At 42.8% G+C, this 15,536-nt stretch overlaps 5 protein-coding genes across 5 annotated transcripts; 2 read left to right on the forward strand and 3 right to left on the reverse strand.

Annotated features, from left to right (window-relative positions):
* Positions 1 to 4,795: 4,795 nt before the first annotated feature.
* On the reverse strand, positions 4,796 to 6,940 carry J4E85_011004 (uncharacterized protein; the record flags this gene model as incomplete). The annotated part of the gene is made up of 1 exon (XM_051475207.1): positions 4,796 to 6,940. The coding sequence occupies one exon, from the start codon at positions 6,938 to 6,940 to the stop codon at positions 4,796 to 4,798; it is 2,145 nt and encodes a 714-aa protein (XP_051320911.1).
* Positions 6,941 to 7,340: 400 nt separating this feature from the next.
* On the reverse strand, positions 7,341 to 8,550 carry J4E85_011005 (uncharacterized protein; the record flags this gene model as incomplete). Its single annotated transcript, XM_051475208.1, has 2 exons — positions 7,341 to 7,899; positions 7,949 to 8,550. 2 exons carry the CDS (start codon positions 8,548 to 8,550, stop codon positions 7,341 to 7,343), a joined length of 1,161 nt encoding a protein of 386 aa, XP_051320912.1.
* A 756-nt stretch (positions 8,551 to 9,306) lies between these two features.
* On the forward strand, positions 9,307 to 10,388 carry J4E85_011006 (uncharacterized protein; the record flags this gene model as incomplete). The annotated part of the gene is made up of 2 exons (XM_051475209.1): positions 9,307 to 9,412; positions 9,754 to 10,388. 2 exons carry the CDS (start codon positions 9,307 to 9,309, stop codon positions 10,386 to 10,388), a joined length of 741 nt encoding a protein of 246 aa, XP_051320913.1.
* Positions 10,389 to 10,529: 141 nt separating this feature from the next.
* On the reverse strand, positions 10,530 to 12,504 carry J4E85_011007 (uncharacterized protein; the record flags this gene model as incomplete). Its single annotated transcript, XM_051475210.1, has 5 exons — positions 10,530 to 10,721; positions 10,778 to 11,205; positions 11,260 to 11,380; positions 11,441 to 12,243; positions 12,297 to 12,504. 5 exons carry the CDS (start codon positions 12,502 to 12,504, stop codon positions 10,530 to 10,532), a joined length of 1,752 nt encoding a protein of 583 aa, XP_051320914.1.
* A 1,924-nt stretch (positions 12,505 to 14,428) lies between these two features.
* On the forward strand, positions 14,429 to 15,226 carry J4E85_011008 (uncharacterized protein; the record flags this gene model as incomplete). Its single annotated transcript, XM_051475211.1, has 1 exon — positions 14,429 to 15,226. The coding sequence occupies one exon, from the start codon at positions 14,429 to 14,431 to the stop codon at positions 15,224 to 15,226; it is 798 nt and encodes a 265-aa protein (XP_051320915.1).
* Between the last annotated feature and the right edge of the window lie 310 nt (positions 15,227 to 15,536).

Here is a 15,536-nt window from a genome sequence, read left to right on the forward strand (position 1 = left end):
TAGTAATAAACTAATTATTAGTCTATGCAATACAACGTATAGACTAATATAATTAGTACTAGTCTAGATTATAAATCTAGAAGATAAGAAGAATTTAGCAGACTTAGATTATAAATCTAGGAATTAAGCAGATTTAATTATAAATTCTTATCTTTAGGCAGAAATAGGCAGATATTTATATAATTATTCTAGTAGCTATTTTCTATAAAAGAAATAGCAATTCTCTATAGTTATTCTTTACCTAGCAATAATATTATTACCTTTTACCTACTATTTACTCTGCAATTACTTTATTACAATCTTTATTAGTTATACTATTTATTATAGTATTTAACTACTTTGTTCTAACAAAGCTATATTCTATTATTAGAGAATAGTTCTTGTTACCTATCTATTCTTTACACTTTTAAAGTTAATAAAGATACTTCTATTTAGTAGTAAAGTATACTTTATACTTTATACTCTATCTTTTACTTTTCTACTAGAATCTTTCTATTATTTTTATTAGTATCTACTTTATATTGCTTATTTCTACTCTAAGTTTTAGATAAAAGTAACTTTTATATTTCTATAGCTTTATAGCTCTATATTACTAGCTCTAATTATACTTTTAGTTTTACTAGAAAAGTTTCTATAACTATTACTATCTTAAATATATTATTATAATTAAAATAGAAGAAATCTAGATATAGAAAGAAGAAGAAAAGATTTTTTTTTAAGCTCTATATCTAGACTACTAGACTAGCTAGACTAAAGACTTGTTACTATTTTTTTAAATAAAATAGTAAGCGAATTTTTAGGTTTACTATAATTTAACTTCTAAATATTCTAGATAATAGTATACTAGGTTTAAAATTAGCTTTAAAATATAGCTTTCTAAACTAATATCTTCTTATAATACTAGAGAAAAAAGAATAGTTTTTTAAAACTATTAAAATTTCTATAGTTTTACTTATTCTATACTAAAAGATTTTAAGTATTAGCTACTTTTAATAACCTTAAGATTAAAATCTTAAAGTCTAATATTATAGTATTTAAACTTACTTTTGCTAATATAAAATATATACTCTAGAAATAAAATGTTTTTTATTTTAGTTAAAGAATATAGTCTTCTTTTAAAGTTAGTAATATTTTATTATAAGTACTTTATAAAACTATAATAAGTTTTATATAGCTATAGCTTTAACTTATATAAGATAAAATAAAGTATACTAATAAGTATTATATATATATAAGTATATATAACTAGCCTTTTATTTATTAAATATAGTAGTTCTATAACGTAGATATAACGTAGCTAAGTAATATAGTATATAATTATAATGTAGGTATATTTTCTAAATACCTTTATTTATAGTATATAGTAGTATATATCTTTAATAAGATCTAGTTATTAAAAGTAAGCTATAAAGTTTATAGCGTCTATAAGCTTTACCTAGAAGAAAAGAGTAAAGATAGCTAAGCTTTTAGTATTCTATAAGCCTATTCTAAGAGTAAAAAAGAATAAGCTTAAGTAGCTAAGCTTTTCTTAGTCTATAAGCTTTATACTAAGGTATTAAGAAATTAGAAAGTTATATAATTCTATATAGCCTAAGAAGTACCTATATTATTAAACTTTAAAATAGATATTTAGTTTAAGCTATTATACTATATATATAACTAGTCTTTTAAAAATACTTTCTTAAGATTAGAACTTAATGTTTTAAAAATTTAATATTTTAGAGTAGTATAAGAAAGCTAAATCTAGAATAAGAAAGTTAATATCTTAACACTAGGCTATATATTATATAAGTATTAATATAAGTAGAAAGTTATAGAATAAATAAAAAATAAAACTCTTCTTTTAATAGTTTTTATAACCTTTTAAGTAAAAGCTCTAAAATAGTAATATTTTTAAATAAGATAATAAAAAGTAGTAAAAAACTATAAGAAAATAGACTTAGAAGTTTTAAGCTTAGTTTAAAAGATATAACTAGTATTTATAAGAAGAGTTTTTTATCTTTTTTTAATAATAGTTTTCTAGCGCTTAAGATAAACCTAGTAGATATTTAAGTAGTATACTTAAAAAGAAAGCTTCTAGCTTTCTTTAATATAAATATTTAGATTTTTTACTAGTCTAGTTATCTAGATATAGATCTTTACTTTTATAGTATTAAATTAGTAGTAAATATTATAGAAAGAACTTATTTATTTCCTATAGTTTTAAATAGTAATTAGAAAATTCTTATAGAATATACCTATAATAAAATACCTATATAGAGTTAGTTACATAGTAATATAGTAGAGTAATGTAAAAAAAGAGATATTAAAAAAGTTATAGTTTTTAAGGCTAGATATCTAGATAACTAGACTAGCTAGAACTAAAACTTTTAGTATTTTAGAAAGCTAAGAACTCCTTCTTTAAATTAGCTTACTAGAATATTTACTTAGTAAGCCTCTAGCGCTTATTAACTAGAGTTAAAATAAAGATAAAAAAAGAACCTTACTTTAACTAGCTATATCTTTTAAACTAAGCCTAAAAGAACTAATTTTATTTTTTTATATTATTCTTTATATTTTTATATATTTTTAGTAATTTTCTTAGAATTTTAGAAGTTCTACTTAAAGAGTTATTTAAGAATTTAAAAAAAAGCTAAAAAATAAACTTTATCTATATTACGTAATTTCTTAATAATATAAATACTTTTATCTTATATAGCCTTAATTTTAAATTTTAGCTTTTAATCTTTAGTTTTAATAAAGTTATACTACTTTAAAGCTTAAAATTCTTAAAATATTAAGTTTCTATTTTTAGACACTTTCTTCTATAAGCTAGTAATATATACTTATATAAACTACTTTTATTAGTATAATTTACTTTATATTTTATAATTAGCTTTTTATAGCTACTTTAACTTTATTAAAGTTTATTAAAATACTAAAAATAGAATATTACTATTTTTTAAACTAAGCTAAAATATAAAGCTAAAACTAAATATTTTTCACTATTAAACTATCTTTTTTTAGATAAGTATAAGTAAGTTATAAAGCTTTAAAGCTAGAATTTAAAATCTTAATTTAGAAATTACTAAAAATAGCTACTACTAAGATATTTTAGTATAAAATTAGTAAGACTATATAGAATCTATTAAATATAAAAAACTATACTTTTTTATACTATATAAAAAGATATACTCTAATTTAGAGAGTAGCTTTTTAAAGCTAATTTTTAGGCTAGTATTTTATAGTCTAGAGGCTTAGTAAGCTAGTTTACTAAACTAAAATATATTAGTTTAGTATCTTACTTTTTAGAATATTAAGAAACTTTTAGTCTAGCTACTCTACTTATCTAGATATTTAGCTTTAAAAAAGTATACTTTCTTTATATTTTCTTTTTTATATTACTCTACTATATTATATCTACTATAATACTATTTTTTATAATAGTTTTAAGATAATTAAAAAAGAATTATAAAAGTTATATAAGTAAGAGAATCTTATAAAACTATAGTAAGTATAGTAATTATAGTAAAGTATTAATATAAAGTAGAGTATTAAAATATAGTTAGTAACTCTATAAAGTAATCTTAATATAGGTATTTTTTTTAAATACTTTATACTTACTATATATAGCTATAATAATTTATAAAACTCTTTTATTATATTTACTATAAATATAAATTATAATAATAAATTTATAAAAATAAAAGTAATAAAAATTACTTTAGTATACTTAAAAGTAAACTTAGAAATAGTTATAAGTAAGCTATAGAGCTATAGAAATATTAGACTATTCTAAAAAGTTAATATAGAAGTATTCTAAGAAAACCTTCTAGTAAAGACTTTAGTAAAAGAGTAGACGTTAGACTATAGTATAATATAGTCTTTCTTTTAGCTATAAAAGTAAATAGATAGAAGTTTAGAAAGTATAGATAAATTCTAGGTCTAATAGTAAGTATAGTAATATAACTATTATAATATAACTTTTATAATTATAATTACTAATAAAACTTAAAACTATTTAAATAGTATAGTATCTAGTATAAGATCTAGATTCTTTTTTATATTTTAAAAGTTTTAAAAGTAACTTATAGAATAGAAAAAGTGCGCTTTCTCTAGAATTTTAGTATATTTATTTAAACTATAACTTTAGATAAAATTACTCTATTAGTTATAAACTAGAAAGTATATAAAATTAAATTATAATTTTATTTAAGTATTTAGACTTAATATTTCTTATAAAGTACTTTAGTATAAAATAGTTTTATAGCTACTCTAAATATAGAACTTTTAACTTATTTTTAAGTAATAATACTAAAGCTTTAAGTTTTAGCTTATTTATTCTTAAAATAAGTTAAACGTTTTATTACTTATTTTTTAGTTTTTTAGTAATAATTCTTACTTTTTTTATATAGTCTTTTAAGCTATAATACTATTAGCTTACTAATAAAGTATATAATATCTTAAATTACTCTATTATAGTAGCTTTTAGACTACTAATATCTAAGCTATTTTTAGTTTTTATATATTCTACTTTACTTACTTTAGTAATCTAATTTAATAAACTACGTCTACTATTATAGTTAATAAATACTTCTTTCTTAAATAGCTAATTTAATTTTATAAACCTTACTAATTAGCTTTTATTTTTTTTCTTACATTACTTAGCTATAATAAGTCTACTTTATAGAGAACTAGTATATTTAATAAAGTTATAGTCTAAAATTGTTAGTGTATTACTTAATATAGAGACGTTGTTTAGCTATCTTATGTTATAAACTACTTAATCTCTACCTACTTGTGCTTCGAAATCTGTCTACAGTGTACAGCAGAACAGGTACAAGCCGTCTATCGCAACACTACCGCTCGAGTCGTTGCTACCCGGCAGGTACCTTGTTTCCCACTCGAGCAGTTTTATCTCTCCATCAAGCGGTTCGCTCGGCGCAGGCGACACTGCCGAAACATCACTAACTCCTTCCAACCATGCCACCACTGCATCTGACATGTTGAAATCCATACCAGAAACCACGCTATCACGGCGACACAACGCCTCATCGTCTGCTTCGTTGCCGTCGTCTTCCTCAGAAGCACCAGTCCCTTCTTCCCCATCCTTTCCCTCAGCTTCGTCGTCGTTGTCGTCGTCGTCTTCTTCGGTCGAAGCGATAGGTGACACAGCCTCCTCCTCGACATCAACCTCAACAACATCCCAAACCCTATCATCATCCCTCGTCCACGCCTCAGTCCCATTCAACGGACTAAACGGCGTTTCGCCATATTCCTTCATGCAATCGATAGTAGCCAGTTTAACCGAAAGCTTCACCCCAGGTTCGCTATGTACGGGTGGCACGCTTGGTATCTCGCCACTGGGCCATAGCTTTGGTAATGCTGCAGCGAACGTTTGCCAGGCACGTTGTTTCCCATTCACAGCCCACTTTTGTCGGTAGTGCGCGAGGGTTCCGGAAAGGCCGTCGCGGTAGATTTGGTGCTCGACGAGTGATATGGTTTCGGTGATGTTTGTTGGGGTTGGGAAAGGTGGAGAGGAAGGGAGGTCAATAGATGACCTGCGGACGCGCACCAACTGCGTTCCAGCAGGCCGACTTCTTCTCGATCCTTCCCCTTTCTTCCCGTTCTCTTCCATGCCCATAGTGCCCTTCTCTTTCCACTGTTGAGCACTCCACCCCGGATTCACCACCGTAGGATCACCCCACTCCCCCTCCCTGGCCCAGAAGTAATAATGCGGTACATCGCACCCGGGAAACCTAACGAAGAACAAGTTCTCCAAACACTTCTTGCCCACACTATCTTGAACCGGCTCACTATACCCCAGATAAGCAGGTACATAGCACATGGCCAACGGCCGATACTGCGACGCCTCATACACCTCCGCCGTCATCTTCGCCTTATTCCTCTGCCGTTGCGCATGGCGTGCAGCGCGATCACTAGGATCGCCATTACCCTTTCCCTTCACGCGCAGCAACTTTCTGTTTTCGAGATACCATTTGTTGTATGTGTCGGCCAGGACTTTGGTTTCGTTTCGCGAACCGAGGTGGAAGTACATGTGTCCATTACAACCCTGTACAAGGGTGCGTCGAGCCCAATCCGTACCTCTTTCGATAACGGCTTTGCGGAGCGGGCCAAGGAGATGACCGTTACGCGCTGCGGATCGAACCAAAGGGTTCAGGATGGGGACGAAGTCCGGAGCGACGCCTGGTGGATACTTTGCTCCAGGCAACATGAGCTTTTGCTTGCTATACATCGTTGTAATCTTCAGAGGTGCATAAGGAACGGGACAGGGCAAGGGCAGCGGACACCATCTTTTGTAATCCCAACCTCCGGGTTTTGCTGATGGCATGGTTTGGTTGGGCCATTCGAAGAGGCGGAGTCTGCATCCAGGCTCGTAGATCTGGTTTACTGATGCAGCACTAGACTCTGAAGAACTGCTATCCCACGATTCCTCACTGAGCGCCTCACCGAATCTCTCGCGGTTGTACTCGTTCCCTGCGTCTTCGTCGTCTTCCGAGTCGGGATCACTCACAGTGTCATCACTAACGCTTTCGTCACGCTCTCTCCTCTCCTCTTTCTCTCTTCTTTTCTTTTGCTTAGCAACGAGCTGTGCCTTTTTCTCCGCAGCCTTTCTCTCCTCTTCCTTCTTTGCCTCCTCCAGCTTCCTTTGACGTGCAATACGGGCGTCCTGTTCAGCACGCTTTCTATTCTCGTCGTCGTGCTTCAAGGCCCAAGCCATCTCTACCTTCTTCATATCCTTGCGGTAGATACTACGCTCTTTCGCTGTTTCTACAAGCTCTTTGTAGTTGAGGTTGTCGTAGACGGAGTCAGTCTTATTCTCATCGCGTACTTTGTGCGTACCGCCACGTCTGTGTGATGAGCCTTGGTGGGTCTCATATGGCCCTGCAGAGCCGTGGTACGGTCGCGGGTTACGCCTCTTGGCTTTGCCTTTTGGCATCGTGGTGGCGGTTGTGCAGTGTTTCGTGAAATGTTTGTAAATGGGTAAATGCTAGTATTCCAGAAAACGAGCATTGGTTACTAGAAGCGCATACAAAGTGAGAGGAATGCGGAAGTGACGCTCGAGACATTGCTACGAATACAACTTCAAGAGATCACGTGTATTGGCCACACAAGTGTCTTTAACGAGTCACGGGTCAAAGACATGCGAGAGGCCTGCTTTGTGAACATGACTTGGCTTTGTCTCTGTAAGCATCACCAAGCGTGGTGTCGAGTCGTGCAAAAAGTGTCACAATGCGCTGCACAGCTTGATTATACATTCGAAACAATTCATTCGTAGGGTCTAGGGTATCTCGCTACGGTACGTTAACTTACATGCAACACAGTGGATGGGAAGATGCTTACAGTTCCGACTTCTCGCCATCCAGCTTCCGCTTCTCTGCCTTGAAGTCGAAAAAGCCCTCTAGCTCCATCCACTCTGCCGTGAACGCCATGACTAGCTTCGTCCAGTCCTCTACCGTATCCATATCCAAGTGCTCTCCGTCGTCTTCGATAGTGTGCCACACATGCGGGAAGGGCGTAGGTATCATATGCAAAATCTCGACGCCGCGAGCCATGAACGGAACGTGATCGTCCTGGACGAAGCCGCCCATGAACTGATCATTCCCTTTGTTCGCGTCGGGGAGGAATGGCCGTTCATCGCGAGGCTTCTTATTCTCCCGCTTTGCCATCTTCGATTCGTGGTTCGGAGAAGACTTCATCAAGCCTAGCTTCCGCAGGCGTGCCTCGGCAGTCGCCATATGCTTATATGCCCAATGTGTCGTCTTGAAGTATGAAGGGACCTTTGGACCCTTGGAGCCCAGAAGGTCAAGTAGCAGGAATAGGTCGATCGAATCGAGCGGGGTGCGGTATATCGATGATGCGACGTGGAAAGTCGACTCCCAGTCTTCAGCGAGGGCTCTGTTATGCGTCAGTAAGTGATCGCCAAGAAAGATAAGGTGAGGCATACCGCGCGCCGTAGAGACTGTCGCTGTCGGTCCAGCTCTTGAACGCCTCCTCGCCGTCCAGCAACAGTATCTGCACACCCTTGTGCTCCACGTCGAAGTCGTCGGGGTCGGCCGCTGCCCATTTCTTGGTCAGCGCCGCATCGATGCTGCGCGCGATATGCAAGATCATGGCGCATGGGGCTGCGCTGTCGGTCGCCCCAATGAAGCCCGTCGGCGTGTACTTGCTGTCGTAGTGGGCGACGAGAGCCAATCTCGAGACGTCTCCCTCGGAGCTACCCGGCGGATCGCGTGTCGCAATGATGTTCACAAAAGGCACTTCCTTGCCCTTGCTTACCGGTGTCGTCGACGTCGAATTGTGCATTTCTAGCCTCCATTCCGGCAATTGCGACTTGAAGAAGTCTAGGAAATGTTGGCGTACGGCGACATTGCCTTCGGTTCCAGAGACTCTGGGTACCAGGATTGGCGCCAGCAAAGAGCCTTTCTTTATGTCGAAGTCATCGCCCGGTCCCGGCAGGTGCTTGAGTGTATGGTCGCTGAGGCCCTGGTAGGCGTATCCGAGGGACAAGAAGGAAACGAGCGACAGCAGCGCAAATGCGAACAACATGCTCTCGACTGATCACATGAAGCGCACGCAACGACGTTAAAACACTGCAACAGATAGCTTACAACCGAGAAAGGAGCATGACGGCGCCGGTCGTTGAGTGGGCCGCTTGCAGCTGGTCGAGGGAACCGTGGCATCTCTCCGCACATGAGCTTGACCCGCTTCGGCTAGAGTTGCCGCGGCAAGCCGATCATCCCACGTGACACCGTGACATCTCAACAAGCACCATCGCAGCCCATCCACGCCCCTACACGTCCGTACAGCTTCATTGCTGAGTAAGCCTGCTGCTACGACCACCAGCGGCCAAACCTTGCCGTCGCGCAGTGACGGGATTCTGCGCATCGAGGCCTGACAAACCCCACACACGTGTGCAATTTTCTTCACGGCCGTTGACTGCAGACAGTATGCAGCCACGGCTTCTCGCCTTTGCGGCCGCTTTTCGAAGCACAGCGCCCACACTTAGAGGCACACGACCCGTCGCTCAAGCTCGCCTCAGTGGATACATTTGCCGGAGTTGTCAACGAAAATTCACCACGATACGCAGAGATCCCACATTACCATTACAAAAGGGAAAGAAGCCTAAGTCGGCACTCGAACCAGTCGGAAAAGAGAATGAGAAGAGTAGGTAATGGCTCGAACGTAGTCGGACGACGAACAAGGAGCAATCATTGTTAACGAATATGTCCAGTGTATGCGTCCAGACTACTGATCTACGATGCGGGCGACGCACGAACGACGTGGATATCCTTTTGGAAAGCAATGGCTTTGTTGCAATTTGGCACAACTCTCGTCTTCGGTGTGCCTCCATTGTGGAACAACGAGAATCAACCTGATGAGAGAGTACGGAAGATGCAGGCCATAACCGGTAAGTGAACTTTGTTAATGCTTGGTGAACTGTCACGACCCGAATCTCTTCATCTACACCACTTTCCTTGCCAAATGCACCAGACCAATTCCCCTCTCTCGTCACATCGATTCGATCTGGATCTGGCGTCATCATACGTGGGCATATATCTTCTACGTCCCTGATATGTCCAACCCGTCTTGCGCAGGTCCGAACCAGCACTCATCACGTGGTGGCGGCATGCTGTTCCCTCACATACTCCTTCAACCACAACCTCGTCTCAGAACCAAAGCAACCAAACGCCACACGTTTTCTGTATTCATCCAGTTGGTGTTGCAAGAGATCTAACACCCCCCCCCCAGTCGGCATCCTCGGCACCATCCCCACCCTAACCCTCGCCTACCTAACCGCCCCCTTCGTCCACCAAGTCTTCCTCCAAATCCCCACCACCGCCAACTACGCGCGCCGCTCCCGGCCCGAACTCCTCCGTTTCGCCAGGAGCCTCCGCCAAAACACCGCCGCCACCGCAAACACAAAGCTCGAATTCGTTACTTTGCGAATCTTCCCCTTCCGCAAACACACCACCGCTTTCCTGCACGAACTCCGCGCTCTGCCGCCGAAAAAACTGCGTCTGGCAAACATTGAGTTACCGAAGAGTGAAGCGTGGGTTAAGAGGCAGAGGGAAAAGGGTATTTTCAAGCGTATGTTGGAAGTCATGGGTGAACCGCGTTTCAAATTCTACGTTAAAGAAGGGCGGTTGTACACGATGAAGACGGGTGTACCGGGCGTGTGGGAAGAGGTAGCGGTGAGGATCCAGGAGCAGACCGTTGAGGAAGCGGAGAGGGAGAGAGTAGAGCGGGAGAACGGGAAGCGGGGTGTTGGAGCGAGGAAGGAGGTGCCGAAGAAACCGGTGGTCACGACTGTTGCGAGGCGTGGTGGGGGTCAGGCCAAGGTCGCGAGGCAAACTACGAGGAGGAGAGATTTCATGTCAGAGTGAATGTTAACCTTGAGGCTTGCGATCCAATATATCAAGATAGAACGATTTGCTAAGCGAAAGAGTATATACAAGTCGTCTGTTCCCGATAGCCTCCTAACCCCAACTAGTTTACTCGTTTCAACAGGTCTACTGAAGCATGAGTTATGCCTGCTCCAGAACCTCTGGCTTCTCCTTCTCCATGCTACTCTTGTGGAAATCGGCGACACCGTCGTCATGCACAAGGCCAGAGCGCGCGAGGAGGTCGGTAAGTCCGACTTCGCGGTGAACCTCGGCCCAGCGCTCTTTCTCGCGCTCTGCGGTACCGGCGGAGCCAAAGAGGGTGTCCATTTCTTCCTGGGAGGGTCGTTAGCAAACAGCACGCATGCAGATGGTCGAGTGAGGAAACTTACGAGAGAAACACCCTTGGTCTCCGGGAAGAAGAAGAAGATAAACGCAGCGCCCATAGCAGTGAAGATACCGAAGAAGATATAGGTGCCATAGCGAAGATGCGTAAGCATGTCCGGGGTGACTTGACCGACAATGAAGTTGTTCATCCAGTTGGACGAAGCACCAAGCGCAATACCATATGGACGATTAGACATGGGCCAGATCTCCGCGATGACAATCCAAGCACATGGACCCCATGAGTAGCCGAAGAAGATGACAAAGAGCCACACGAAGACACAGGCAGCCCAACCAGCACCCTGGTGGCTGGCCCAGCTGTCCTCGTAGCTGGCAGAGATACCGGCGATGATGAAGTGGCAGGCTGCCATGCCGATGGCACCGCTGACGAGTACGGGCTTACGACCCAGTTTGTCGACGTACATGACCGCAGGAACTGTAGATTCGTTAGCGCGGTGACGTGAAGTGGTTAGTTACTGTGAGAACTTACTTGTTGCGAGGAACATGACAATACCAACAACGCCTGTGGCGAGAAGGTTGATCGAGTTGCCCGATAGCCCAAGGTCTTGGAAGATGCTTGGAGCATAGTATAGAATGGCGTTGATACCCGTCTAAACGTTGGTTCATCAGTCAGTCCATATCTTATATGCGATCCGCAGGTATTCACTTACCCATTGTTGGAAGAACATGGTGAGAGTGGAGATCAGGACACGCTTGAACATGCCTCTAGTAGTAAAGAGACTACCAATAGCGACGAATTGCAGCTTGAAGACCGACAACGCGCTCATGTCCTGGAGATGGGGGAATCGCTCGGCCAGAGACTTCTTCTCGAAGAGACTTTGGGCGCGGATCTCGGCGTACTCAAGCTCGATGAGTTCGTGCTCCTGGGGGAGGCTACGAAGGTTGGCGAGTACACGGCGCGCCTCTGCCTCACGGCCGTGATGGACAAGCCAACGGGGAGAGAAAGGCATGAAGATCATACCAGCACCGAGCAGCACAGCGGGAGCCAGTTGCAGAGCGAGAGGGAGAAGCCAAGCAGCTTCCTTCTGTCCGTCTCTCCCGGTGCCACCGATGTAGTTGGTGCCGTAGTCGATCCAGAAACTGATCATGATACCCAGGGTAATGCTCAATTGCTGAAGACCCACAAGCGCACCTCGTACCTCGGGAGGTGCGATCTCGGCGTTGTACATGGGGACGATCATGGACAAGGCACCGACACCCATACCCGTAACGAATCGGCCACCGAGAATTGCATTGTGGCCTTGACCGGCGGAAGCAGTGCATTGAACGACGACACCGACCATGAAGACGGCGACGCTGACGAGGATGGCGTATTTACGGGAGAGGATCTCAGCGATGAATCCAGAGTACATTGTTCCGAACCAGGCACCGAGTTCGAGGATGGATACGAGCCAGCCCTGCTTGGATGAGTTCCATTCGAGTGTTTCTTGATCCGCGATGTAGTCGCCCATATCTGAGCATCTGTAAGTGACTTGCCTCTAGTTGTAGTGGTGAGACTTTACTTACGTTCCTTGAAGGAAGGCATGGTCAGAACACCGGAGAAGACACCCTGGTTGTAACCATACAACAGTCCACCCAGGCAGGCAAAGCATGCGATACCAAATACTCTGGCGTTTTTGACCAGGGCCATGGGTCCCGATGCACCTGCGAGCGCTTGACGGCGAGCCAGAGCGGCCACCTCAAAGTCGCCGGCACCACCACCAACTGGAGCCATGATGACGATTCGAGTGCGTTCGTGAAAGAAAGATCGAAGTAAAGATCGTCAAAGAATGGAATAAGGCACAAAAGTGCAGGGTTAGTCAGTAAGCTCTTCGCGAAGCCCTTGACAATTGAATCCCAAGATCAGGAAAGACATGGGGAATGCAGTCCTACATATGCATTTCCATTTCGCTCGGGCGGCCACCCAAGTCAGCATACCATTGTCTCGGGTAACGGGCCTACACGCTGAGTGGTTGATGCTGCGAAGCTTTCCCATGGCGGATAAAGAGACGGTTAAGCTCCATGGCACCAACGCTTATTTCGGGCTGCGGCAGCGATTCAAGCATTGGTGGCTGTCCTGGCATTGGCGCTCCATTGCTTGTAACGTCCCGCGAGGAAGCAGGCTAGAAGCCACTGACGGCTGGGCGCACTATTGACAAGAGTCGCGGAGGGTGGAGGCGACGCGGGGAGAACGCGTTTGGGCGCACAGATGCTGAGCAATCACGGCTGAATCGACCGTTTTGTGAGATCGTTACGTGTTGGAGCTGGCACGAGACCGACCGCCTTTTCAACCTGATGCCTCTGTCTTGCGATGGCCTGCTCAAGGTGAATGCCATCCAGATCCGAATTTCTGGTAGAGTAACAGGCTTTGTCGTCCAGCTTGCATACCCAGAGGCATACCGAGCAGCCACCGCGCGTCGTATTAATTAACAGCGCGTATCTGCCGGTCCGCGGACACCCATGCCGCCAGCCCCCGCCTCTTCGAGCTGGCAGCCCATGAGTGTGGAGACTCCACAGCGGGATGTTAGCGCGTCGTTTGCATTTTGCCTAAATGCTCTTCCCTCGGCGTTCACATGGTGCGAAGGATCACGGCGCTGCGGCGCTGCGGTAAGATCGGAGCCTTTGTCGCCAGGTCAGTCACGGGATGCGATCGATGAGTCGGTTCCGACCTTTATTTCCGCGAGGATTGGATGAGCGAGATTTGACCGTGAGGTAGAGCGGGCATGTAGAGCTGACGGCGCGGAGATGGCCACATAGATTGTGGGTTGAAGCGTTCGGGCCCACTGGCTGAGGATGCAGCCAATCACGATGAGGTCAGCAGCGACGTCATGCACTTGCCGACCTCCGATGCCATCGCCATCGTCGAGAGTGCCCAGGTGCACAGCTTCCCGTTCACATGCTCCAACGCCACCTCATCGCTAAGTTACTTCCAGGATTTTGACGACATTCTGGAACTGAGACACGCAGCACCAAGGACAACAATGTTGTGCGATGCTGCAGATTGATTGCGGCGGTGCGCTAGCCCGAATGCACGTCTGTGGCTCAGCAGTCTGCCTTCCCGCGCCTTCCTGCTTTCTCATACTCATCATCCTTTCCATCGCACTGGTTGGGGCTATCTTGTACGTTCAGAAAGAATAGAGTGCGCCTTTGACTCAGACTGCTGTCTGGTTCTAGGTTCCAAGGTTGGGTTTCAAAATCCTTCGCCCCATCCTTCGGCGACTAAAGGCGAGGCTCTGTTGTGTGGCATATATAGTCACGTGCCAAATGTTGCCCTGATATCGAAGAGTGACTCCGAGCCAGGGGGCCGGATGCTGTGGCTCCGCTGCCTTTGTTGCATTGTTGATATAGCCAGCCAATGAGCAGCTTCGAGGCTTCCAGGTCTGTCGCAGTGCCCTCATCACCTGATATGCCGTAAAATACCCGTGGGGAACGCCAACAACGACCAACACTCACACCGAGCGACGCTGGTCCCAACGAGTTATTAAAGTACTTTGCGTTCCCCTTCAGCTTTGTCTAACTGATACTTTGAAGATTCTACGTGTGCGATAACCTCACATCCAATCTATCCCCCACCTCTATTTTACATTTCCTCCCTGCGTCTCCGTGCTGCGTCTCCAACCTGCACCTCCTGCCTGCGTCTACTCCGATAAAACCGAAACATGAGCGGCGATTCATGCACCAGCGCCGACATCCGCTCAAAACGAGATTTGAAGCAACTTTGCGAAGTCGTACACATAGAGACCGGTGCATTTATACGATCAACCTTCTCGTACATCGATGATCACGAGAGAGCATGGTTTGGTCAGACAACGGAGAAGACAAAATATGATCTGACAGTTGAGGATCTGAATCGACTTTTGCAACAAGTTCCTGACGAGAAGATATATCCGCTGAAGACTACCGGTCTGTCTATAGTACCAGAAGAAACCCGGAGCCAGTACTACATCAAGCGACCTAAGCTATTGTGTCTGGATAATGAAGCGGAGACAAAGCTTCTGCCCCAGCTGCTACTCGGAGAAGCAGAGGTGTTACAGTTCCTCGAAGAGAATCCCCATCCGAACATTATCAGGTTCCATGGTTGCACTGTCAATCGCAGTCGTGTTACCGGTATTGCTCTGGATCAGTACAGTGTCATGTTGCAATACCGTCACGAGGATGTCTCACAGCCTCTCGATATCGAGGCTTGCATGCGCGGTATTCGTTCGGCTCTCAAACACCTTCATTCTCTTGGACTCGCGCACAACGATCTCAATCCCTCAAATATTGCTCTCGACACCAATGACAACCCAGTCCTACTAGACTTTGGGTCTTGCAGAAGGTTCGGTGAAGTCCTTCTCACCGGAGGTACACCTGGCTGGATAGATGAGGATTATTCTACATTAGCTCAACGTCACGACGAATTTGCCGCGGAGAAGGTAGAGGCGTGGCTTCTGAGTAACACACAAGAGTATGTGTAGACGTATGAGGATTGGGGTGTACTTAATACCCTCGCCGCCGGGAGACTGCTTCAATAAGCATCTTGATTTGTGCAAGACGTGATGTTAACCTCGCACCAGACACATAGAGCAATGTGTAAGATTGCCTACTTATTCTTGAATCTTTGCTGTCTCTATATCCTGCCTCTGGATGTTGTCCAAAATGGCTTCTGGGCAGCCTAAGGTTTGTTGATTCCGTCGATTCGGTTTGTTGTCAGACGTTGGGTAATGTCTGAAGATGCGATTCTTCTCTCTCTCTTACAAGTATCTCCTTGCTTATAGGTAAGACAGG

The sequence above is a fragment of the Alternaria conjuncta genome (genome assembly GCF_024043145.1).
Source record: "Alternaria conjuncta strain BMP 0040 chromosome Unknown scaffold_29, whole genome shotgun sequence".
NCBI lineage: Eukaryota > Fungi > Ascomycota > Dothideomycetes > Pleosporales > Pleosporaceae > Alternaria > Alternaria conjuncta.